This window comes from Cyprinus carpio, chromosome A7 (genome assembly GCF_018340385.1).
Source record: "Cyprinus carpio isolate SPL01 chromosome A7, ASM1834038v1, whole genome shotgun sequence".
NCBI classification, from domain to species: Eukaryota; Metazoa; Chordata; class Actinopteri; order Cypriniformes; family Cyprinidae; genus Cyprinus; species Cyprinus carpio.
In genome coordinates this window covers 11,819,547-11,846,801 of record NC_056578.1, presented here as the reverse complement: position 1 = coordinate 11,846,801, position 27,255 = coordinate 11,819,547, and the positions used below count along the sequence as shown (strand labels likewise).

At 35.8% G+C, this 27,255-nt stretch overlaps 2 protein-coding genes across 6 annotated transcripts; one reads left to right on the top strand and one right to left on the bottom strand.

The window, feature by feature from the left end:
* Positions 1-783: 783 nt before the first annotated feature.
* On the top strand, positions 784-19,240 carry LOC109093684 (arf-GAP with coiled-coil, ANK repeat and PH domain-containing protein 1-like). Of its 4 annotated transcripts, none has more exons than XM_042759674.1 (24): positions 784-1,009; positions 1,275-1,449; positions 3,379-3,436; positions 4,386-4,505; positions 5,394-5,447; positions 5,587-5,643; positions 5,860-6,045; positions 6,203-6,247; positions 6,364-6,459; positions 9,699-9,773; positions 9,873-9,985; positions 10,737-10,788; positions 11,041-11,141; positions 11,327-11,438; positions 12,536-12,735; positions 12,812-12,881; positions 13,004-13,098; positions 13,192-13,385; positions 14,917-14,964; positions 15,056-15,228; positions 15,347-15,456; positions 16,367-16,477; positions 16,605-16,660; positions 18,423-19,240. In XM_042759674.1, the coding sequence occupies exons 2-24, from the start codon at positions 1,397-1,399 to the stop codon at positions 18,515-18,517; spliced, it is 2,274 nt and encodes a 757-aa protein (XP_042615608.1). In that variant the 5' UTR covers positions 784-1,009; positions 1,275-1,396; the 3' UTR covers positions 18,518-19,240. The 4 variants fall into 4 exon arrangements, with proteins under 4 accessions (XP_042615608.1, XP_042615605.1, XP_042615604.1 ...); XM_042759671.1 differs by having other exon boundaries at positions 1,179-1,449; XM_042759670.1 differs by having other exon boundaries at positions 784-1,449.
* A 382-nt stretch (positions 19,241-19,622) lies between these two features.
* LOC109093685 (monocarboxylate transporter 13-like) lies at positions 19,623-27,235 on the bottom strand. Of its 2 annotated transcripts, XM_042759669.1 has the most exons (7): positions 27,040-27,235; positions 24,230-24,471; positions 23,979-24,122; positions 23,634-23,890; positions 22,599-22,869; positions 22,344-22,469; positions 19,623-21,984 (listed from the first exon to the last, which is right to left on the bottom strand). In XM_042759669.1, exons 1-7 carry the CDS (start codon positions 27,045-27,047, stop codon positions 21,695-21,697), a joined length of 1,338 nt encoding a protein of 445 aa, XP_042615603.1. In that variant the 5' UTR covers positions 27,048-27,235; the 3' UTR covers positions 19,623-21,694. The 2 variants fall into 2 exon arrangements, with proteins under 2 accessions (XP_042615603.1, XP_042615602.1); XM_042759668.1 differs by having other exon boundaries at positions 22,344-22,869.
* Positions 27,236-27,255: the final 20 nt, after the last annotated feature.

The following is a 27,255-nucleotide window of genomic DNA, read 5'->3' as shown; positions in this document are numbered from 1 at the left end:
TTCATCTAATTACAAGTACTTAATTTTTGGAATCTGATTACATAATACAGATTACATGTAATCAGTTGATACCCAGATCTGACTATTATGCTAAAATCTGAAAAATGAGTAGCAAGAGTAGACTTGCTACTACTTTGATTACATCGAGAGAGAGAGAGAGAGAGAGAGAGAGAGAGAGAGAGAGAGAGAGAGAGAGAGAGAGAGAGAGAGAGAGAGATCAGTGTTGGTAAAGTTTTATTTAGCCTACATATGTAGACGTATTAGACGTACACTTGCTGCATGGGATTATTTGAAGTTTACATCTTTGACTCAGTCACAGTTTTTGCTTGTGTTTCGGTTTTCGCTTGATTTCTTTCACTGCTGTCAGGTGGGGCTGTGTTATGAACAACAGGTTTAACCGGGACAAGTATGTATAAACTGCTAACAGATTTAGTGACAAAACCAGTGGGGCTTTGTTGACACGTGATGTAGAAACTCTGGGGAACACTCCCTGAAAAACCCTTCATATGAAACTGAGATGTGGAGGAATAGTCATTCATCATAGTCATGTCTTTTCCTTTTGAAATCAGTGACTGTGAGACTAAAGCAAAATGCTTAAAACATATCTTTTTTCAGGTCACCTAAAACATAAATAGTAAATCAGTAATAACATTAGAAGCATAATAAATAAATGCTAATCTCTCTTGAAAACAGCTAATCCACAGCCTGCTTTACTTTGTTGGTGGTGCACCAGAATCCGAAACCCGGAAATAATGTGCGCTCGCGCGAAGTGGGCTGGACCAACTGTGTCAAATTCAAGAGCGGAAAAAAAAAAGTTCTCCTGCGAAGTGCGAACAAGTTTCAGTCTTACAAGGAAACGTACACGGACATGCTGCTTGATGAGTTGAAGCACATATCGATGTATAAACTACGAACCTATGGACTAATAAATGGAAGAAACGCGCAGAATGGAACGTTTAATGAAAGCGCGCTCTTGAACATTTAGAACGAGATGAGGCCATAATTATCGGTACGGTTTACTTAATTTTCTTATCCCAGTGCTCGTTCTTTTTGTATTTATATTATTAACAAATGATTATTATTTTATTTTTTATTTCCGTGACTGGTCGTTCAAGTGAATTCCCTGAAAAACACAAACTTGGGTTTAGTTTTGAAAAGATGCTTTTTGCTTTCGCAAGGCAACACCCGACTGACCGGTATTTATAGCAAAACCATCCAATGGAAACGACTGGTTTAAGTCATCTTTTCTAAACGATTCCTGATGTTGTCAACAGCAGTGCTCTCGCAGCGTTGGACGTTTACAGCATAAAGGAACTCTATTAGGACAAACCACATAAAGAACTGTGAGGAATTAAAAGAATTGTTCGCTTCGACTGTGTTCTTTGTAATTTTCAAAATGACTGTCAAACTGGATTTTGAAGAATGCCTGAAAGACTCCCCGCGATTCAGGTAAGATACTCGTTGTTGTTTTTTCATGTCACTGTGAAAATATTTAACAGCAAAAAATAATATTATCGACTGCACATTATACACCGTTTTATATATATATATATATATATATATATATATATATATATATATATATATATATATATATATATTACAAAAGACAGATCACGTGGACCACATTAAAATGATAAACTTCACTGTCATGTGCAGAAGGGATGACGTAGCAGGTTTCTTTCCAAGCAGTTCCAGGATCAGGTCAATGGGTTCAGTTTAATGATTTTGGCCCGTGCGTGCTTGATTAAAACTGATCTCAGATCAGCGACGAATGTAGCCGCGACGGTCAGTGTAGCGCACAGCACTGGAAAGAATTTAATTAGGCCTAGGTCCCAAGGAATGAATGGGATGATGATTAAATGGATCTGTGGACAGTAGGAGGGGATTATTTTTTCACCGTATTAGCTCTTTTTGACCATTCACATTAATATATAATGCTAGAAAACAGTTTCCTTAAAGCATATTGTAATCAGGATAAAAAGTTTTGATTTTTTAAAATCGTTATATGCAACTTGTAGTGAAAGTTTCTTTCTTTCTTTCTTTCTTTCTTTCTTTCTTTCTTTCTTTCTGGTTTGGCTGTAGATTTAGTGGGCAGCATAATGGAAAGTTTGAGTGCCATGTTTTAGTGGCTGCAGAGGGAACAGACTCAGAGGGTGTAGTGAGTTCAAAAATTAGGTCATCGCCACTTAGAAATTTACTTGCATAAACACACGCAATATCCCTTTTTATCTGTCATATGCGGATCTAAAGATACAGAACATGTGGAACTCGTCTACACCAAATGCACAGCCGTGCATGGGCGCGTTTGACCTTCATGCACAGAAAGCAACTGAAAAGAAAGAGTTTGCATAAAGATGTAAGAAGACCACTGACACAAACACATTCGAGGCCTAGTTTACTTCAGACTGCGGCTGCCTCCGGTTGCTAAGTAACGGCTGAGTAGTGGTGGGGGAGCAGGAAGTGAGACGAGTGAGATACTGAAATGATAAACAGGAGACAGGAAGTGTGTATTAGGGGTGGATTGCTTCGGAAACTAAAATTTTTTCTTAAATACACACACACACATTCATGCACAAAAAAAGTGCATTTATTTTGCGTACACATGCATGTAAGCTCACATTACACATTAAGGCTGGAATACATGATAGATTTTAAAACACTAGGTATCATACACTTGCCAACTTTGAGAATACAGAAACTGGGCATCATGAGAATCACATATTACCGAATATTCAAATCATTTAGACGAAATCAAACTCATGCAATAACATGCACCTCATTAGGAAATGTGTTTAAAAATCAGCTCAGATGTGTTTGATATCTCCAGATCGGATAGAATCATAGTCTGAAGCTAAAAAATCTTGGTCTGTGATCATCATACACTGTGATTTTCTGTGAAATCTGTCAGCTCTGAAGACCTGCTCTGACTTTCGGCAACTAGCGTCAACTCATCTAGACTGTAAATTGATAGTGTTTTCCAGCCTTTAAAAATTTTGCAAATTTTCTAAAAAGCCCATTTATTTGACAAGTTTTTGTAATATTATGTTTCTCAGTTACTACTTCTGTATTAAAAATTGAATTAAAGTATGCTTTTATATTTAAGCATCTTATTTCTATGTCTGTTTGAATTGTACGTGTGAAAAAGCGGGAAACCACAAAGAGCTGAGCTATTTTACTGTGTGTTCTATGAGAAAGTCTGACGACACATAAGTGAAGATTCACTGATACAAACACACATTTGAATACAGATATAAATGGACACAGTATCACTGTCCCACTAATTTAAATAATAATAGTCCTTTTAATACTTCCCTTGACTAACTTGGTTGTGTTTTGTGCAAGTAAATGGTAAAAAAGTATCTGCTATTTCAACAGGGCAGAAATCGAGAAGGTGGAGGTCAACGTTAATGAACTGGAGACAAGACTTGAGAAGGTGAGGAAATGCTGAAAGACTCACCGTTAATGGCAGAATCACGCTAAAGTTCATACTTACGAACAAACCAGCAACACTTAGATTTAAATGTCAGCATATAACTCGTTCTACTACAGACTTTATTCATACCTCAAAACATGTGGCTTGTTAAAGAGAAAAGTGAAAGTACTACTACTTTTTTAAGTGTTCAGATTTATGATTGTTGCCTTGTGCATGACAAAACATAAAACAGGTGGAAAAAAATGATATTGGCATCATATTTAGAGATTTGGGCCAGTATTTATTTTCAGCAGTTTTGCATCTTCAAGCTGCACACTCACTCACATTTTCTTCAGTCTCAGCTAGCTATCTGATAATAAAGGCTTTTAATCTGAAAGAGTGCCATGGTCATGCTAAAGTTTTCTTTGATGGACTATTATAAACCCTAGACCAGAGAGCACCTTGACTTTACAGTTCTCCCAGAGATGCATTCTCTACTATTGGACTTTGCTTGAAGTCTCTGCTACTCTTTTTAACCATAACAGAACACAGTCTCATATTTAGACTTACACAATAAATACACAATAAACACCCAAATATCCTTGCTGCAGGGTTTATGGTTTGGAACTTTAATGCTCAATTCCCTAATTTGAAACAAAGTCATTGTTCCTCTCTTCTGGCATACATATCCTGCTCTATGGTCTTGTGAAGAGGTATAGTGTTATGCAGAGGAACTACTAAGAGGAATTGCCAATTGAAAAGCTTTTAACCACAATCCAAGATAATTTCCCTTGAATTTATTAGACTGTCTGGTTTCAAACCACAGAGACCTACTATTCATCTCATGAAAATTTGTTAAATAATTGCTCACAAAATTCATTTGTAAAGGGTTTTGTAAGGTTTATGTTATGTTATGAATAATATGACATTATTTAACGTCCTGAAAAAAAAAAAATGTGTGTTTGTGTAGTTGGTGAAACAGTGCCACACTATGCTGGATGCAGGCCGTGCCTATTGCCAGAACAGTAAGAGCTTTGTAAATGGCCTCAAAGAGCTTGGAAACCACTGTTCTGAGGACCGAACCATGGGGGTGAGTGTATCAACAGATTTTAAATGAGCTTTTCTTACTGTACACAAAACCCATGTGGGCTAGCTGATACCTGAGACGGTAAATGAACATGTGATCACCCATAACAGCATCAAAATAAGAAGGAAGTGATACAACATTATTGTAAATTCCAGACCTGTACAGTTACACATATGCCTGCACAATAGATTCAAGAACAACAAAAATTTCCAGTGTAGTGTAAAATATGGGATGTGAAGATGTTTAAATACGGGATGGTTTACCTCAGGTTGGAAGCTTTAAGTATTTGAAACAAAGATTTGAAAATATTAATGTACGTGCAAACAGAACACGTGTGCCTAGACATTATAAAAAAAGAAAATGTACCACATATAAACGACTGTTCAGAAGTTTGGTCAGTAAAATCCATTTTTCTTTTCTTTTTTTTAAAGAGATTAATACATTTGTTCAGCAAGGATGCATTAAATTGATCAAAGGTATAAGTTATTTATAATATTAAAAATGTAATGTTTTCAACATTAATATTATAATAAGAAGAAATGTTGCTTCTAGCACCAAATCATCATATTAGAATGATTTCTGAAGGATCTTGTGACACTGAAGACTGGAGTAATGATGCTGGAAATTCAGCGTTGCCATCACAGGAATAAATTAAAATTTAAATATATTAAATAAGAAATTATTGTAAATTGTAATCATTTTCACAATATTAATGTCTTTACTGTATTTTTGACCTTGATGAGTATAAGAGACCACTTTTTTTTTTTACAAAAACAGTAGAAAATCTTTGCTAAATTGAAAATGGAAAAGGAAGATCCTTTGTAGCTATATGAGTTGAAAATGATTGAGAGTTTATAGAATCCTAATAGAGGCTGTGCTTCTTTCTTTCAGGAGTGTTTAGAAAAGTTTTCTAAAAAGCTGTCAGATATCGTTAGTGCTCAAGAGGTGAGTCAAGTTCTTCGTTTTTACGTTTACTGTTACTACTAGTAACCAGTGTACCAGAGATCTATCTGGGGATCCTGTTCCTGTTTTTACTTTTCTTCTGGCTTGTATCCCATTCCATGAATGATACCTCTCCCAACAGGAGGTGATTGAAACCACACAAAAGTCTGTGAAGTTGAAGCTGCAGAATTTTGTGAAAGAGTAAGGTGTTTTCTTCCTCTGGCTCTTTACGAAGGCACATTTGCTTTTCTGTACCACTCCACCAATAATATGAAGCTGTTTGTAAACATATGCATGAACGTTTGAGTCAGAGTAAAGAAAAAGTCAGAAAACTCATACATTTTTCTGCATCTCTTTATTACTGAAAGGATGGTTTTATTGTGATTATTAAGTTCTTCTCTACTGTATCTCTCCTGAGGATGTGAAGCGTTTTAAGGATGTACGGAAGGAGTTTGAGCGTAGCAGTGAGAACCTGGAGGCGGCACTGAGCAGGAACGCACAGGCACCACGCGGGAAACAACATGAGGTGGAAGAAGCCAGCAATAACCTCCTGAATGCACGCAGAGCCTTCAGATCAGGGGCACTGGACTATGTGCTGCAGGTACAAACATATACTTCCATATACAGTGGCCTCAAAATGTATTTGGACACTTGAGTCACATTTAAATGTATAAATATCTTTGCATTATTGCACTTTTTCTTGTATTATGCTTCATGTGCTTATGTATTTTTCACATTTTCTTTCCTCCTAACTTTAGATTAATGTCATTGAGTCCAGGAAGAAGACTGAAATTCTAATGGCGGTATGTGTCATGATGTAATGTATATAATTGGGAATCTTATTATAATAATCAGGACTAAATGGTAACTTACAGTCACTCTTGCTTGTGTGTTTGCCTTCTGTGTGAATGTCTGTCAGATGCTTTCTCTTATGGAGGCCCAGGCGTTGTTCTTCCATCAAGGCTACCAGTCACTCACAGAACTGAAAAACTACCAAAAACAACTGAGTGATGAGGTAAGATATTTGTCTGTCGGTCTGTCTATCTGTTCATCTATCAATCCAGTTGATATGTATGCCAAAAGCATGTAAAGCTGCTTGGACACATGACTGAAAAAAGAGGAAAGAAGGTGGGAAAGGAAAAGTGTGAAGTACCAATTAGGACAAATGCAAGTGTTACTTGGAGGGGGAAACATAAACATAAAATAATTCAGAAGTGTAAATTTTGAACTGAAATAGAGGACAGAAGGTCTAATGACAGGAGTGTGATGGTACATTCAGAGATCACATGATGGCCCATCATGACAGGAAGTTTTCTGCCAGAGTGAGCAACAACAGGAAACAGTATGTATCACGCAAGGTTTGTGTGTGTTGGCAAACACTTTTGTGCTTGCAGAATTGTAAAACTGCTTGAAAAATAGCAAGCACCAACCAATTTTACAAACACCAATTGAAGTTGGTGGACTTAAATCTCAGATGCAAATTCTAAGATTTGTTTTCTTTTAATTTTACTGACAAGTTACTTTAGATCAAAAACTGCTCATTTGATGTTTAAAAGTGATTGAAGATTCATGTTTTTATGCAGCAGTGTTTTAACACATGCAATGACTTGATGTTACTGAGGAGCGTGAAGTTGAAATGTAGAAGTTTTAGACAGGAAACTTACTCACCTTCTACTGGCCTGCGAAAACCACAAAACCTGCTCATAGCTTCCTGAAAGCACAGGATATGGTGAAAAGCTTAGCGATACAAATGTCAAGAGAGATCTCTAGAGCCAGTTCATATCAGTGATGTTCATTAGAGGAATATACAGATTAAAAATGAAAAATCAAAACACACATAGAGGAACAATTTATAACTAAAGCTGCAGTCAGTGTTGAAAGAGCCCTCGCAACCAGAGCCACCTCCACCCGTAGGCTTTAGGAACACAGTGAACGTGGGCAATATGCATTTAAAGTGGTAAATATAAGAGGAATATGTCAAAGTCATTTATATGTGCTAAACTTGACTGTAACTGAATATTGGCATGTAAATGTCTTCAGGCCAGGACTTTTATCAAACTGAAGTTTGGTGCAGATTGAACATGGTATATTTGAGACATATCCTGTTGCCAACAGGTGGCGCTATGATTAGAACTGAATATTGGCCTTTAGATGTCTTCAGGCCAGGACTCTTAACAAACAAGAAATTGAGGAAAAAATTGACATTGCATGTTTTAGTTAGAGTAAAACATGACATTTCCTGTTGCCAACAGGTGGCACTATAAATTATAACTGATTTTTGGCATGTAGATGTAGACCAGGGGCCAGTTGCATAAACTTAGCCACCATGTTAAGCCTGTGACTTAAGAACTAGTTTGACCAGCTAGTTGTTGTCAAGGGGTAATCAGTCTTACTTTTCCAATACAAATAAGACCAATCTGCCGTCAGTAATTCATAACTGAATTAAAAAAATTATGACAAGTCTTAAAGAAAAAAAATTAGATGACTAACTTTTTAAGAGTTTTTAGTCTAAACAGTTTATGCAACTGGCACCAGGACTTTGCATGTATAAGTTAGTGTAAAACAAGTAATTTCCTGTTGCCAGCAGGTGGTGCTATGATTAAAACTGAATACTGGCCTTTAGATGTGTTCAGGCCAGGACTCTTATCAAACGAGTAAAGTTGGGGGCAGATCGGACATTGTATGGCTGAGTTACAACAACTTTATGTTTCATGGTGAAACATCGAAATTTGTCAGGCTGCCAGGGACATGCCCTTCGACAAAAACTCAAGATCTTCACAATTTAGCATCACAAAGGCCTTATGATTACACACACCAAATTTAAAGATGAACCGATTAAAACTGTAGGAGTTCTTTAAAGTACGAGGCCTGAAAATGGCAAAAAATGGTAGAGAAAATTAAAATTGTCTGACTTCCTGTTGCATTTAGGACTTTGCTCCAAGATAATTTTTTTATAGGTACTGGGACATTACATGAATGTACTGAATATTGTACACATGTGAAAAGTAGCAGGAGGGGCACTTTGTTGAAATTTTATAGGTGGCGTTATTGAGCCATTTTGAAACGCCCACGCCCAATTCTGCAACCCATATCAGATGTACATTTTTGCCAGTTCTGAGACATGTGCAAAGTTTCGTAAGTTTTCTAGCATGTTTAGGCCCACAAAACTTTGCTTCACTTTGGAGAAGAAGAAGAAACAAAGCAATTCCAAGAGGGTTCTCACACCATTGGAGCTCTGGCCCTAATTAGAGGTGGCTGGGACAGAGATGTGTTTTTACAAATATAGTGTTAGAGAACCAGGGACAAAAGGAAAAGCAGTGTTTTAACGAAGTGACAGCAGGGAGCGGAAAAGTGAGGGGGAGAGAACAGGAAAGTCTGTGGAAGATAACAAGCGAAAGTGGAGGTGATCTTCATGACCTCTTCTTGGTATAGGTCAGGAAGTTGAGCAAGTGCCAACATGTCTTACATTCTTTCTCATTCAGTTCAGATTTGAGTGACATGCACTTTGACCACTAAATGTGGTCCAAAATCCTGTTGCACCCCAGATAGACTACAATTATAGAAGACTTATCCTTGCAGCTCTTGACTAGAAAAGTCACATAATAACTATATGCAGCAGTGGGGATTTAGACTTGAGCCTCTTTGCATGTGTTTATAATTGTATGATATACAATTAAACTTCCATTCTGAGATCTAGTTAAATGGTCCAAACCTCAGTCTTAAAGAGTTTCCATCTTTTCAGGATTTTTTATCCTATGTGCCAAACATGCCCAATTTGGATTTTCTGCTTAAATCTGATGTTTGTGAGGTTGTCACATGATTTTTAAATTGACTGCATGTGTAAATAACCATTATAACATCCACAAAACATAATTATATAGATATACTTAAATATATATACTTAAATAAACTTTGGACTTGCACTGGCAATACATGGATTTAAATGTATAAAGATTATTTTATATTTTTTATTTTATAGGTCACATTAACAATAAATCAAGCATGCAGTTATGATGAAAATTAGATTGATGTAAAATCAAATAATTTCATTCCAACTGATTAGAATCCATTTTATTTCTACATATAACAAAGTGACCTAGATCAGAATTTAAAATCTCAGTCACTGTGACTTTTTCTTGTTGCACATTTATTTAAAACAAAAAAAAAACAAATCAGATTTGGGCCACTGTGTTGTGAACACTGACCGTGTAACTTCGGTTTAGGCACAAATAATGTGATTGTCATTTTCTCTAGTATACTCAACTAGTCCTGAATTCTGCAAGAGAGAAAAGGGACATGGAGCAGAGACTTGGTGCTGTCAAGAAAAAGGTAGTAAGACTCTTTCTCAGACAAACTCACTATTGTATCTGTACACAAAGACACTAAACATGCATCTAAGGGAAGATATATGTGTGTGTCTGTCTTTAGGATGTGTCGTATGATGACTCCATAATGGACTTCAGCCCAGATGCACCCAATGGCATTGCAATGGAAGGTTACCTGTACAAAAGAGCCAGCAATGCTTTCAAAACATGGAGCAGGTACAGCACTCCAGCAATTTATGATTTCAATCACAGAAATATTAACATGATTTTAAAACAAATAATTCAAATGAATAAATGATTTTATTAAACATGAAATAATAAATAATAATGTTAATATTATTAATTAATGTTAATATAATATTCATAGTAATCTAAATTCATTAATAATTTGCTAAAAAAATTTAATGGTTTTGTTTAAGTATAGTTTTTGGAGGTCTGTGATTTCACAATGTTTTTAGCTATATTTTTGAAGCTGTCGTAAATGCTAATTATTTTATGTGTAATCATTTTATGTGCAGTTTTGTGAGCAGTCTTTCTCTATCTGTCTCTTTTTATTTGTTTTTTTGTAGTTGTATTAGTCCATTTGAAAAATATATTTTTTTAATTCAATAGATTTCAGTTTCAATCATTATTGGCAAATATTCTGTTTGAAACATGTTTTATTTCATATAATTTTAATATTACACACATGTACTTACTGCTTATTGCACTTCTGGTTAGATACTAACTGCATTTCATTGCCTTGTACCTTACATGTGCAGTGACAATAAAGTTGAATCTAATCTAATCTAATGTTCTTTTACATAGATGTATTTGCTCTTTTACTTCTTTCTCTTTTGCACATTTGTCGGTTGAGTGTGATTTCAGAGATTATGAGTTCTGAGATGAATTACAATCATATATCTGATTGCATTATTAATACCTTACATGGCCATGATATGTGTGTCTGTGTGTGTTCACACCGCAGGCGCTGGTTCTCCATTCAGAAGAACCAGTTGGTTTACCAAAAGAAACATAATGTAAGTATCAGATTGCCTAACATAAGGATAATGTAGCATTAACCAATAACAGTAATGACACATCAATTTACACACACTTATACTGATACATTTACCCACCCACAAACTAGACGAAACATTGGGAATTGGAAATTTATAGAGAATTAAGAGGCTGTTTTATTTGTTCTCTTTTTTGGTGACCTTATAAACTTACACCGCACGTGCAGACCACATTTGTTTTATTTAAACAAGTTCTCTTTCTCTCTGTATCAGGAGCAGATCACTGTTGTTGTGGAGGACTTGCGTTTATGCACAGTGAAGCCCTGCAGTGAACAAGACAGACGATTCTGCTTTGAGGTCGTCTCTCCCTCCAAGTTAGTCTCTCTTTGTTTCTGTACACAAATCTGTCAGAACTGGAATATAATGTGTATGTGTATTTTTTAACATGCAACATTTTTCTGATTCTTGTAATGTTTGGGTTCTCGCTGTATTTAGACTGTAAACAGTGCTGTAAACTGTGTGTGTGTGTGTGTGTGTGTGTGTGTGTGTGTTTGTGTAGGAGCTGTTTATTACAGGCTGATTCAGAGCGACAGCAGCAAAGCTGGATCACCGCTGTCCAGAACAGCATCGCCTCAGCTTTCCAGGACAGAAGAGATGACACCCTTGGCCCTGTATGTCACACACATATCCATTTAGCTAAATCCCTAACTGTAGACATACCATAGACTTCTACGGATTTATATAAACCTATTATAATACTATATTATATTAAATAACTATATTACTACAGGTTCCAGTCTGTACTAAAATAAATAATAATGTAATGATAATGATGTTTCACAGTATTGGTAGTACTGAGTCAGTGAGTGCTGTCTGAATAATCACATCTTGCTATCATGCCATTTAAAATGTTGTCAGTATTAATCGAACTACACTAATATGAGGAAAAACTGAAAAGCCTTTACTTATTTTGTTTTGTTTCTCCACTGTTTACTTAAATAATTACTTGGAAAAAAATGAAGCAGCTTTTACTTAATTGACAAATACGTGAAAAATATGTTACTGTTTTTATTCAATTTGTTAATATTTTAATCAGATATTTTTTTCCTTTTTTAATTTTTAATTTGAAATTACACTAGTATTGATTACTGTGAATTTTTGTAACCACAACATTACCCCTTATTCTTTAAAGAATAATCATTATTTATATATAATATAATTTTTATATTTTATGTAATATAAAATAATAATTTTTATTTAGATTTTTTATATGATTTATTTTAGTTAGAGAGTACAGTAGTTGCAGCAGTTAATTGTTAGATTGACTATATTTTTTATTTAGAATTTATATATAATAATACTTTATTTTTTTTAGAGTAAACAATTTATATTTTTCCACTTACACAACCATGCCCAAAAGTGTGTTGAATTAAAACAGAATTAGCTAAAATGCTAGATTTTAATGAAGAACATAAATTTGTTATAAAAGGGTGTGTGTGTACCCAAAAGTTAGCAAAACCTGACAAAATCACCAAAAACCTCCATTTGGGGATGTCCTCATTTGTAAAACTGGTATAAAAATAAAGTAAACAAGGTTTTTTTGAAGTTGTGAAAATGCAGAAAGTTTACAGTGAGAGGTAGGGTTAGGGGTAGGGGTGGGTTTAGGTTCAAAAGTGTATAGCTATCTGTATATAAAAACAATAGAAGTCTATGTAATGGCCCCATTTAGATAGCTAAGTAAACCTGTGTGTGTGTATGTGTTAAATAGAGAGATCGCTGTAGCTCAGTGTCTGCGGGAAGCGTGCGTTTGAGTGCAGGGGAGCCGGAAACATCTGGCCGGGAGGCCCTGGAGGAGGTGCAGGCCATCTCGGGGAACGGGCAGTGCTGTGACTGCGGGGAGCCTGGACCCGACTGGGCCTCTATCAATCTGGGCATCACGCTGTGCATCACCTGCTCTGGCATACACAGGTACCACACATACACACACAGAATTATATAATGCATCACATGCACATGCATCTGAATTGTTTTTTGTGTTTTGCAGGAGTTTAGGTGTGCACTTCTCGAAGGTACGATCCCTGACGCTGGACTCATGGGAGCCAGAGCTCGTCAAGGTAAGCAAGGATGTCATGTTCTTATATTCATGTATGAGATGAATAGTTACAGTATTTTTCACTCTCTCTCTCTTTTTGTCCATTCTGCTCTTTCTGTTTCTCCACTGTCACTATTTCTTCAGCTCATGTGTGAGTTAGGAAACACAGCCATTAACAAGATCTATGAGGCACGTATTGATGAGATCACAATCAAGAAGCCCCACTCCTCTAGTCCGAGGTACAGTAATATATATATTGGTGTTATAGTCAGAAAACCACAAAAAAATGTGTTTATTATTAAATATAATCTGTATATGAACTGTTTCCTCAGACAAGATAAGGAGTCGTGGATTCGCTCTAAATATGTAGAGAAGAAATTCATCCACAAGCTCCCAGAGACTGGTCGAGGAACGGTCCTGCGGCGCTCCAGTGCCCGACGGAACCGAGAAACCACACAGGACAGACACAACACACGCCCTGCCATCAAACCCAAACCCAACCGAGCCACTCTGCCACGACTCACAGGTACACAGACACAAAAACATGCTATAATTTACACATTTACTTCCACAGTCACGCGCCCAAAAAGCTGTAGTTTTATTTGTGTTTATCCCCTGCAATTCAGCATAGAAACACACAGTATATTATTGCAATATAAGACAAAATCTATAGGTTTAAAACAAAATAAATATCAGAAATAATAAAAAAGAAAGAAATATTATTTTTTTAAAATAAAGGAATAGTTCACCCCAAAATTTTTATTTTCTGAATATTTACAAAACCATTCAGGCTATTCAAGATGTAGATGAGTTTGTTTCTTCATCAAATCAGATTTGAAGAAATGAATCATTACATCATTTGCTCACCAATGGATCATCTGCAGTGAATGGGTGCCGTCAGAATGATAGTTAACTGATGGACTGCAATCATGTGAATTACTTGTGGATATGTTTCTCAGCTTATTCTGACGGCACCCATTCACTGTAGAGGTACCGTATTCACTGGTGAGGCAGTGATACAATGGTATATTTCTCCAAATCTTTTCTGATGAAGGAAAAAAATGTATCTACATCATGCATGGCCTGATGGTGAGTCGTTTATCATTAATTATTCCTTCAATGTAAAGTAAATTAAAAACTAAAATGCAGCTAAACTAAAAATAGTAGTTGAAAATCGAACAAAACATAACTGTTTTTAAAAGTCCTCAAATACTCATCACTTGGAATAATTTGACCTTTGTGTCTGTGTGGGGGGAAGACATCCTACATGCAGTTGGCAATGAGATGCCAGTAAAGTTACTTTTACTGAAAACAAAGATGGACACTAATTATAACACAGACACCAGAGAGAAACTTGCATTTTGTTATGAAATAACTTTCATGTAGGTTGCAGTGAAGAGCGCACAAGTATGCTGTGTCAAGGTCAGCTTTGTAAACATTAAACTGTATCCTCTTTTGTTTCTGTTTTTAAAAGATGCAGCTGAAAGACTGAAGATGTAGCTGTGTAATAATTCAGTGTAAATTAAACACTGCATCAGAGCGACATTAAACTTTGCCATGGAAATTAATAAATTTGTTAAAAAGGTCATGGAAAAGTCATGGAAATCAATACAATTTTAAAAAGTCATTGGAATTTCTATTGCCAGTATAAATACAGAGAGTGTAACCTCTGTATTGGTCACAAACGACTGGGAAAAAAAAAAAACATGGAAATTTATAGGTCATAAAGTATGAGAACCAATACTTATGTGGTGTCTATTAACAAAGGTCTGGGTTTTATGATAAGTAAATTTAAACTCTGTTGCTTCTGTTGCTTTCCTAACTGATTCCTTTACTGTTATCACTTAAACAAGAAATGCAAACAATAACCAAGCTGAAATACACTTAATCTGAAAATAGTATTAAAAAAAAATGCAAAACTGTAGTAAATGTAGTTGTGACATACACATACACAAACAAGCTTGAAGACACTAGTTAATTGAAACAATGAAAATAAGTGTCTCTTCCAGTCTCCACTGATCTAATCAGTGTGCTGTTACTTGATGTTTCCCCTACAGGCCTGAACCCAAGTGAGATAATGAAGAACAATTCCAGCTCTCATAAAGGTTACACATACACACTCACATGATATTCACGCATCTATCTGACCAAACAAACAACTCCTCACTCACTCTCTCTCTCTCTCTCTTTGTACAGAGAATGATGAAGAGGAGGATCTGAGTGGTCTTCATCCCGGGGCTTTGCTGTATCGATCTGCGGCTATGCAGCATTTCCCTCTCATGGCAGATGCTCTGGCGCACGGCGCTGATGTCAACTGGGTCAATGTGGCTGAAGACAGCAAAACTCCACTAATACAAGCCGCTATGGTTGTAAGTGTTTGTGTGTGTGTGTGTGAGAGAGAGGGAGAGAGAGAGTCCATTGTTCATGTTGTGAGTGTGTATTGCCTAAGTGTTACAGTGAATAATCACTGTGTAATTCTCTCTGCAGAATTCCTTGGCAGCCTGTGAGTTTCTCCTACAGAACGGCGCTAATGTTAACCAGGTGGACTCAGACGGGAGGGGACCACTACACCATGCTACCATACTGGGACATACAGGGTAACACAGGCTTAGATACTAGGGCTGCGTAATTTTTTTTTTTTTTCGTTTTTCTGAATAATTCTGATTAATCTTCATTTGAAGAATTGCAATACTGATTCTTAAAATCCTAAGATTGATCTTTTACTCTCCATCAGTGTTTCCTGCAACACTTTCAACAGTGGTGCACCCTGCTGTTGAATATATGATACTGCAGTTGAATTTAAAGCCATGTGGAAAATAAGATTTTACTGGTGCTGGTGGTCCAAGAAAACATGATTTTCTATTAGTGTTTTCTCACAGCCTGCACACACAACAAATTAATCATAAAAAGACTTAAAAAAATAAAAACTGAAGAAAATAATCATTTTAATGCATACCTTCATTTTCATTTGATAGAATATGAGACATAAAAGCTACTACTAGTGTAGTCTGTTTCATTGAATGACTCTTTTAAAGTGTGTGTGTGTGTGTGTGTTAATAAAAAAACATACTGTTCAACTAGAGAAGCAACCTTTTTATACTCATTCATGGGAGTTTATGATTGTATAATAATTTTACATATTGTTATAAAGACAGTTTTACATAAGAAATACAATTTAAATTTTACTTTAGTTAGTACCCACCGAGCAGTATTTGGTTGTTGATTATTATCTGTTAAAGTACAAAATGAAAATATTAGAAAGTGAACTGCATAGGTTAGTGCCCTGTTGGACATTTTTTAAATTAACATTTTTGTAATGAACCAATTTTGAATAATAAATATTTTTTCATGTGTAAGCAAAATTGACATTATATCAAATCAAATCTATATGAAATCAGAATAAAAAATGAATCAAGAGCTTGTGAAGCAAATCAGTATCAATACCCAGTGCTGCTGTCATACATGTACTGTCAAACATTTCTCAAATGTGTCTCTGTGTTGTTGTAGGTTGGTGTGTCTGTTTCTTAAGAGAGGAGCGGACTACAACGCAAAAGACATTGATGACAAGGATCCGATCGGCATTGCCATAGATGCTGCCAACGCTGACATTGTCACGCTGTAAGTAGACATAGATAGACAGAGAGTATCAGATGAAAAGGACACTAATTAGCTTTCAGTACAGTTAATGAGGTGCTTCCTGCTAATAACGCAATTAACATATCATTCACTGTTGTTTTCCTCCTAGACTCCGGATAGCCAAGATGAACAAGGAGATGCGGGAGATGGACGGCACTCCATCAGGTCATTCTGAGGGGCGGGGCTCTGGTGGTGGGGGCGGGACTGGGTCTGTGATTGGACACACTAAGAAAAGCTTTCAAACTATCAAGAACCATCTCAGTGGTCGGGCACCAGGTGGCCAGAATTAACCGACTGTAAACTTAGATGACACAACAGAGGACAACTGAGCTTAAAATATAATTACAGAAAAGAAAGGACAGTATGTGGATTTGAGCACTTTAAAACATATAGAAACACTGAATGTCAACAGATAACACTACTTTCAGTAGCAAGAAATGAATCGAATTTCAGTGCTTTTAGTACCTGTGGTCAAGTTTTAATAAAATGTTATATAGTATGTTTTATTTTGCGTTTACACAAATCTGATCTTGTTGTATGGCTGGTGTTTGTTCAGCCATTAGAAACACCTCAAGTGGAATGTATAGTGTTTTCTCTTTGTCTGTCATAGGCTTCAGATGATTGAAAAATCAGAATACTACTCCATTAACAAGCTAAATTTGATTTATTTAATGTTCAGAGACCTGATCAGGCATTAACACTTTAAGATAAAGCATAACTCAACAGCCGGTCATTACAGTGCTTGCAAGAAATCAGCATGTTGGAATTTCTCTTCTTCTTTTCATTTTTCTTTACAATTTGCTGCAGTTACACAATTCAACTTGAACTGTTTAACATGTTCTGTAGACCCCGCTTTTTGTATATAACCTGATTTAGAAAAGCTCCCATTGACTTACATATCTATCTATCTATCTATCTATCTATCTATCTATCTATCTATCTATCTATCTATCTATCTATCTATCTATCTATCTATCTGTATTTCATTCCTTCTTTCTTTCTGTCTCTTTCTCTTCCTCTAATTGTCTAATCGTTTATCTAATCATACCAAAAAACATCAAACTGCTATCTTGCAAGCACTAGTATTTCCTTCAGAAAATGCAAAGGATTCAGCTGTTATGGGATGTCCATGGATATTTGGCATTGTATGTGCTATCATCACCATTCAACCAAAATGTGTACAATTAAGTATCATAAATATACTGAAGTCAAAAGTTCAGTCGCTGGTGATCATTTTATTGTGATCACTTTTAATTTAATATTTGGCTTTCCTGTAGGATTCTGTTACTCTGAATCTGATGCTCTTATTGCAGTGCCAGTTGTTTACAAGTGTGCTATCTTGTGGTGCTTATGCTTTTTGCATCTGTTGCTTTTTGCATCTTGTTTATGGCAGTTTGTCCATCTGTGTCTCTGTATACAAATCTGTTTTTGCTGTTTGAGCGTGTGTGTGTGTGTGCATATGTGCATGTCCTGGGACGGGTGGCCAGGTGTCTACTGCTTGCAGTGTGTGTCCTCTGCACTGCGTGCTACAGGTAATCCACTGCTACCATACGCCTTTATGTATGCATAACTGCTGTACTTACGTACAGTTACAAATCCAAATCAAAGCTCTTCCTCTAGGTGATTGGTGTTCTCATCAGGCTGATTCAAACATCTTTTTAGACTCCAGGTTTCAATCATTTCACATGCACAGGGATATAATTTACACTCTCATACAGTATATGATTGTAGTACATAGTCTTGTTTGTTTTGGAAGTAAAACGTAATGTTCTGTGAGATCATGTGCAGAGAGAATCATGCAACAAATATGTAAAGGATTCAAAAGGAAAAAAAAAATTATGTTTTTCAGATTGTCTAAACCTTTTTTCCCCCCTAGGCAATATTCAGCTAATATTTTTTCTCTCTCTGTATTTCTTTCCTCCTGCAGGTGATGATACCTATCATGATATTTTCAGGGATTTCTCCCAAATGGCCTCCAACAATCCAGAGAAGCTTAAGCGCCGTAGTGCTGACATGAAATGAACCACCTGACCACTAGATGTCAATGTTACACACACACACACACTCTTACACAACCTCCAGTAGACAAAATGAAGTTGCCACATACTATTGCTTTTCTTTGTTTTGCCGTAAACATCTCTTATGAAATGCTGCTTCATTTGGTTTGTCTGCCGTACATGAGTGTGGGTCTAAACCTCTGGGTTTTAGCATATTTATCCCAGTTTAGGCTTTAGGATGTCATCAATCATTTTGGTGTTTCCTGTCAGTTCTTTTCATTGACTTTCTGTAGCTGAATAATTAATCATTTCAGCAGGTTTACATTCCAAATGGTATGAAAGCAAGGCATCAAACCAGACTGTAGTGGTGGAGTGGATGCTTCTATGTTTCTCATTTAGATAGCAATGGATTTTTCCTAATTTTTGCTCAAGTTGTTTTTCTTCTTTTTAATCACCATGTTGTGAGCCACAGTGTTAATGCAACTTGAATGTACTTGTTACTTTGGGTGAGAGATCACTGTTTGCTTGGTTCTCCTGAATTATTTTATTTTATTTTATTGTTTAAAATTTTTATTTCTCTTTTTATATAAAAAAAAAAAAGTTTGAAAATGGTCAATTGTAGAATGTTAACATGTAGAAATTAATAACCGTGAAAACGGTAGAATGTGTAGCTAAATAAATAAATGATTCATGAATTACGTGACTTGCATTTCTGAGAATTTTGCAATAAAACCTAAAACACCTTTAACACTTGAACTACTGTTAATACCATTCAATAGTTCAGGGTCTGTAAGATTTTTTTTCTCAATATTAAATTAAAAAGGGGCAGTAAAGACGTTGCAAAATATTTATATTTTAAATAAATGCTATTCTTTTGAACTTTCTATTAATCAAATAATTCTGAAACAGTGTATAATGGTTTCCACAAAAGCAGTTTTCAACATTGACAATAATATGAAATGTTCCTACTTGTACATCTGTCATGATATCTTAGTTTAAATGATATTTCATACCATAATTCTAATTCAAAAAAACCCCAAAAGATCATAATATTAGAACCTATGAAGTCTGTAAATAATAATATAAAAACAAACATAAAATATAGCAAGAAAACAATAGCACAGTAAAAACAGAAATAGCCTTTTATTTAACCACATTAAAACACAAATCTGTTTACCAAAACACAGATTTGTACTGTACTGTTCAATTAAAACCCATCTTGTCATGCTGTGCGCTTCTTGGAAAATTACAACATAACTTAAGAGTCATTTCCTGCTTTGGCACTCCAAAGTTAACAGACTTGCACTGCAGTATAGTTTAGAATACTACTAAACTGATCCAAATTCATTCAAGTCTCACTTCTCACACTATGCAAGCATACTGAGGTCAATACACTAAAGCGCATGTTTAAATGCATTAATACAGTGCATTTGAAGACAACTGTGGGTAAAGGCAGTGCTGTCAATCTCAACACAATAAGGCCCTCTCACATGAGAAAGCAAAGTCTGTAGCTGAGCTCATTGACTCGCACTCTATGGAGATTAAGGCTCACGTGTTTGGTTTTATGAGAAGTGCATCTTTACAACAGCATTATTGACTAGTATTCAAAGAAGGTTTAAATGCATCTATACTAGTTTATGAACAGTAGATCTCTTGCATTAATAAAAATAAAAATTTTAAGCAAAAACAAAAAGGTGTAACAAAGACTTTAGTGTGTGACACTTTGGTCAATGATTTATAAGTGAATTTTGTTTTTCAGCGACCTCTGTGGAAAATGTAAATCAATTTTCACTCTGAAACATGGAACTTGAAAAATCACAGTGAAAACCCTTCACGATGTGCAAGATTCCCATCATACAATACTTCAAGCATCAATGAAATACACAAATCACATGGTCCAATTCAACCCTGAAAGGACAACATCAAAATGTCATGTCTCTGACAATGCTAGTATCACAAAGAATATCTTGTGATCATCATATTCCTCCATATGCAACTCAAGAACAGTCCAGCTGTAATCAAGGTAAGGTACAGTAAGTTGTGTGTAAAAAAAGTGAAGGAATAATGCTCTACATGAGGAGCAGAACAGGATTAGCACGGCTACGTTAGCATTTAGCTTGCTTTCCTGCTTTTGTATACTATACTGAAGTAGCCTCCATCACCAAACTTACTGGCAAAAGAAAATGTACTGTCTTTACCTTGGATTTTACTTGATGTGACAGCACGTCAGGCATGTGCGGAGTCTGCTGACTAAGCAGTTAAAAGCTTGTGTGGAATCTAGGGACTTCTTGCTAGCAGCCCTCATGTTTTACTAGCCATGAATACAAAATTCTCCTCTGTACCTGATTAACAAAAACCACAAGCATCAGTCTCTCCACCAAACCCTGAAGCTGTATTTGTGCATCATAATTAACTTCCTGTTAGAGAATGCCACAGGTCAAGTATGTCACAATAATTTACAATAAAAATGTTAATAATTCAATAAAAATAATTAATTTAAAAAAATTGTATTTGATATACAGTGCCCTCCATAAATTCAGAAACACTCAAGTCAAAGTGGGGTATTTGGACAATATCAGCAAAAATCCTTATTTGGTGGTGATTTTGAATTGACAATATGTTTGAAAACGTAAATATTAATTAAAAATAATTAAGTGTAATAATAATTTAACCTTATTTTCATTATTATGTAATCAAAAAGAATAGCTGGGCTAGATAAATGATAACTTGATTACTATATTGCATTTACGTCATGATAAACATTTATGCTGCCATTGACCTATTATAACTTTTGAAGGGCACTAATTTCATGGTGCATGTTCAAAAATGTGTGTACTTGCATTTATAAGGAATGATCAAATAATCCACATTTGTTTTGAACTTTATATTTTTTAAAATTTGAGCTGTAGACTGTTGCTTTTCAAACTCTCTCAAAACCTGAGAATGTCCATCTGATTGATCCAATTGAACTTATTCTTATGAAATTACCCACTAAAAAAATTTCTGCAAAATGTGGTTTAAAACCAAAAGTGCAACATGATTTGTGATTCCAATGCCAATAGTTGCCTATATCCCGCATGACAATGCAAAATATCCTTCTAAAAACTACTACTATGCCTACAACTAATTATTTTCTAGCATCACACAATCATATTATTTCCCCTAAATTAGTATGATGCACCATTTCCTGAGGTATTTCATCTCATTCTTGCACTGGACATGCAACATCACTTTTCAACTCCTTATCCGAGTAGGGTGTATCATCCAAAGGGCACAGGTTCTCAGGTACAGAATTTAAGGATAGAGTTTGTTTCAGTAGTCCATCTTCAATGGAGCCATCCTGAGACTTCCTCTTTGAAGGTGATGGGAGTGGAGGGGCCGTACAAGACCAGAAATAGGGAAGAGACATAGTAACTAACATACCTAACACAAGGAAACTTCCAGCAGCAATAAAAGATACTGTGTATGACCCAGTACAGTCCTTCAGCCAGCCTGGGAGGGAAAAATAGAGATGGAATTATCATTTCATTGCTGATTGTGAACCTAAAGATCTAAATCAATTGAATGTCGGCCTTTTAAAGGCATAGTTCAACCAAAAATGAATATCTGCAGTAAATTTACTTATCCTGAAGCCATGCAAGATGTAGATGAGTTTGTTCTACATGGGAACAAATTTGGAGGAATTTAGCATTATATCACTTGCTCACCAATGGATCCCCTGCAGTGAATGGGTGCCGTCAAAATGAGAGTTTAAATAGCTGATAAAACTGATTAAATTCTCAGCAAATTTTCATTTTTGGGTGAACTTTTGCTTCAAATAAAATTAATGTGATGATCTCATGAGCTCCTACCAGACAGTGGCGCTCCCAGCAGCCCTCCAACACTCTCTATGAGCTGCAGCAGGCCAAGGGCTCCCAGCACTCGACCTATGCCTACGATCTCTGGTAACACCGCGAAGGCCAGCGGTGTCATCGCTCCTGCACAAAACCCATAGACCACACTAATAACAATAAGTCCTGAGTAAACCACAGCAACAGGAATGAGCATCAGTGAGAGCCCCAGTAACCCAGTCCACACCACCAGCATGTGCGGCATCCGTATTTTACCCAAGTCCGAGAACCAGCCGGAGGCTACGCGACCCACGATATCTGCCACACCGGTTACAGAGATTACAAAGGCTGCCTGGTACTCAGTGAAACCAATGTGACGGCTGTGGGCGACCAGATGAATGTAAGGGATGAAGTAGCCAGCATTGAAGAAGGTGATGGCCACGGCATAAGTGAGGAAGCCTCTGTGTGAAAGCAGGGAGAGCTCAAAGCACTCGAAGATACGGGACAATAAAGAAGAACATTTGTTGAGCTTGGTCAGGTTTTCAGTCTGAGAAGGGCACAAAAAGAAACCAGCCAATATAGTAATTAAGCCTCAAACATTAATATTATAATATTATAATAATAATTATAATATGTATTAATCACTAATGGTAAAAAAAAAATAAAAAATAAAATAATAAAAAAAAAAAATATATAAACCATCATTCAAATATTCTCTTACCATAAGATTTTTTAATGTTTTTAAAAGAAGTCTCTTATGCTCACAAAGGCTGCATTTATTTGATTAAAAATAAAGCCAAATCAGTGACATTGTGAATTGTTATAATAATTAAAAATAACATTTTACTGTTAAAATAAATGTTCAAATATATTTGATTCCTGTGATGCCAAAGCTGAATTTTCAGTTGTGCTGCCTAATATTTTTGTGCAAACTATGATACATTTTATTTTTATTTCTATTCTTTGATGAATAGAAAGATTTATGTGAAAAATAAATATTTTGTAACATTTTTTTTTTGTCACTTTTTTTCCATTGCAAAATTCGGCATCCTAGTTGTTAATATTATTTTTGTGGAAATATTTTTTTTTAGAATTCTTCAATGAACTGTACATTCAGAACAGCATTTATTTGAAATAGAGATCTTTTGTAACATTATAAATGTAATTTCCGGTCACTTATGATCAATTGAACGCACCCATGCTGAATAAAATTCTTATTTTCTATTTTAAAAATCTTACTGACCCAACTTCTAAATGGTATGTATGTATAGAAAATTTCATTAATTTATTCAGTAATATCAAAATACATACCTTCAACACAACCTTTGGTTTCCCTAGAGGCCGGATGAGAGCTCCACAAGCAATCATGTTGAAGCTGAGGCCTCCGAGGACAAGCAAAGCTCCACGCCAAGCATAGACCTCTACTAGATACTGAAAAAGTGGGGAGAAGGCGAAAGAGGCAAGACCAACGCCTGTGAAGCCCAGGCCTATGGCTAGAGATCTCCGCATGGTAAAGTACTGCATTACTGATGCAACTGTAGGGGTGAAGACCAGCGCCCAGCCTAAACCTGACAGAAATAAACACAGAGAGTAAAAACAAGAATCAGGATCCTGCCATTGGTTAGTATTAAAGACACTCTTTACAAGAGCATCTACCTGAAATGAATCCCATGGTCAGGTAAAGATGTAAAAGAGACGTTGCCTGGGAAGCCAGAATGAATCCCAGGCCTGAAAGGAATCCTCCCATCATAACTACTGGACGAGTTCCATACACATTAGATGCGGCTGTGCCTATTGGACCTGCAGGCAAGCACATATAATCAACTGAATGCTGAAAGCCAAAGTGTGTTGTTTTACCATATTGTGTTTGTTGATATATACGAGAACAAATGAATGAGTGAACTTACTCATTAGCTGTTGCATGGCCAAGCCAATAGATGTTATCCAGGACACCGCCTGGGCACTCTCACCAAAGTACTGCACAAACTCCACAAAAAAAACACACACACACAGCATAAGACCCAAAACAACAGCACAAAACACAAAAAAAGACACCACCACCACCAACCACCAACACCCATCAGGTGCCGCCATCTGTGTGGACGACTGCTGCTCTTCCTGCGTCTTTTGGGGCTTTTCCATCATTGCACTGAAGAGACAGATTAAAGGAATAGTTCATTGAAAAATGAAAGCTGACTCACCTTCAGGTCATGCAAGATGTAGATGAGTTTGTTTCTTAATGGGAACAGATTTGGAGAAATGTAGCATTACATCACTTGTTCACCAGTGGATCCTCTGCAGTGAATGTGTGCCGTCAAAATGAGTCCAAATAGCTGATTAATGCATCACAATAATCCACATGACTCCAGTCCATCAATTTACATATTGTGAAGTAAATTAATAAACTATTCATTTAAGAGAAGACTAGATCAAGTTACAAAACCTTTAACCTTAATTACTTCAACCAAACAATGAAACTAATTAAGTTACTTTTAGTTTTTTTTACCCCATCTACTACATAGGGCTTTGTTTCTTGACAAATAACTGGCCTCTGTCATACTGTTCATGGTCTCTTTAACATCACCTTGAAATTAGACACATCTGTTCACTGTGCATCACAGTGCTGATAAACACCTACCAGTTTAAATTCTAAAACTAAGAAGATCTACATTCATTTAACAGTCAGGTGTCCATGCTAGGTGTCCTCTAGCACACAGACACATACCAGTTTAGTCCTGTAACAAAACGCTGATCATGAGGTGGACTCTGAACAGTCATTAACAATGGTTTGACAATTTGAACCAATGAAAAGCTTATCGCTCAGGTCAGGATGACCCCTGGGACATCAACAAAATTCTTTTTTTTTTCTCAGAATGAGCAAACTTTAACATTAAAACATCGGTAGAAACAGGATGTACTACCAACAAAATGCATTAAAACATTTGCAGTGCATATAAAAAGCTATCATTGTAATAAATGTGTTAAAAACACATTTTGTCAAGCAGCACATATGTATATTCCTAAACCAAACCCATACACTATCCCTTAACAGTGTTTTCATGCACAGACAGCTGTGTTTTAGTCTCTAACAAATGAGAAACCCTATATATTTACATTAAATTAATTACACATTTAATGGTAACCTAAACACCTCCAAAACCACATTCTAAACTCTATCGGTAAAGAAAAGTATTCCACAAATCAATACCTGCAGATAGAGAAGAATATCACAAACCGGATAAATTCAGATTAAACGTAGATGTAACATGACAAGCCTCCAAAAAACTGTAATGAACTACTTTACATGAAAAATACCTAATATATGTTTAAGTACAGCTACCTCAAAAGCACATCTTTATTATTATAAATCTATACTAGAATTATACAATAAAACATATCAATGAATAAACATTCTGTCACATGTTCAGTTGGTTTGGTTTTAGTTTTCATTGTGTTTCCCGTTTAGTTCCTGTTTTGTCTTATTTGGTTCAGTTCCTGTTCTCATTATCAGTTAATCATCATTCATTCTGTTCACCTGTGTTGTATTACCTTCAGTTTCTAGATGTTCTTTGTTTCGGATTAATGTTATTTTGAATGGTCTTAGTGTGTTTGTTCATTCAAGTATCCCTATGTTTACTCCTTCCTCGTGCGCTCTTACTACAACCACGACCGCGTGACACTTTCATGTTACTTATTTTGATATATAAGCATATTGTTGACCTATAGCCACTTGATGATGGATAGAGTCGTGAATTTGATATCTAGACTTTGTGGTATGTGTGCCATAACATGTTTCTACATGTTATACTGTGAACGATGGAGACCATCAGACAAAATATAGTTGATCATGTAGGGAACTCTGTGAAAGTCCTTATAAGTAAATAATAAGCAAATAATAAGTATTACTTATAAAATCATATTTTACAAACAAACAAAAAAAAATAATACAAATTGCCCTAAATATAATTTCCTCCACTAAATACACTTTATACATTTTTATGTTTGTATATGTAAATTAATTTTACAAAAAAAGTACTGCAGATCAAACATCCCGTGATCAGTAGCCGATCAATCGGAGCACCCCTTATTGCCAGATATGAATTTGTAAACATTTAGGATGAGGAACAATATGGAAAATATATATTTCAAAACTATATTTAAATTATTTTAAATATTTATTTCATAGCTTGGTATTACATTTCAGTTTCAAATATCGGTCAACTGGTCTACATACTTGATATCCGGATTTATGACAATTATTATAAAGTAATGTTAAAAAAATGGTCACACGTAAAAATAATATTATAAATATTAATTAAGTAACGTGACAGCATATAACATAAGCATGAGTCTTGTTGTATAGTGACGTAGAAAAAACAGCTTGTTTCTGTGTCTCGTCATCTTGCATTATTGATATTTAGCATATTGTTACATGACAGTGACAAAGACGCGATTTAGTCATGAATTCATGACGCATAACATAACTAGCAATACAAACGCGAACCGCTGGACTTGATCAAACGTGTTAGAACAAAACACTGCCGGTAGTGCTGCAATGAAACACTAAAACATTTTAGACAAAACAGTGTGACATGAGCGGACTGAATGACATATACGACCCTAAAGTAGGCTAGTGTAAAATAAAGCAAGCAAAATATAATCCGTTTGAAAATGCATTTGTTTCAGGTTAACGTGTCTGGAACAGATCGGTAGTTACCTGCCCATAACTCCTTCACCCCTTTCCTGTCAACTCATCATTAGGTTGAATCAGATAAACAGCCTCTTTTTTAAATGCATTGATAATCAACACGTACTGTTAAGCACATCGTCGATGGAGACTTTGTACTTCACCTGCTCTTGACATAAGCGGCAATAATTCGCACGTGCGGTTTAGTTTCAGCAAAGCTCCGCCTCTAGAGCGCGCTCACGAGCA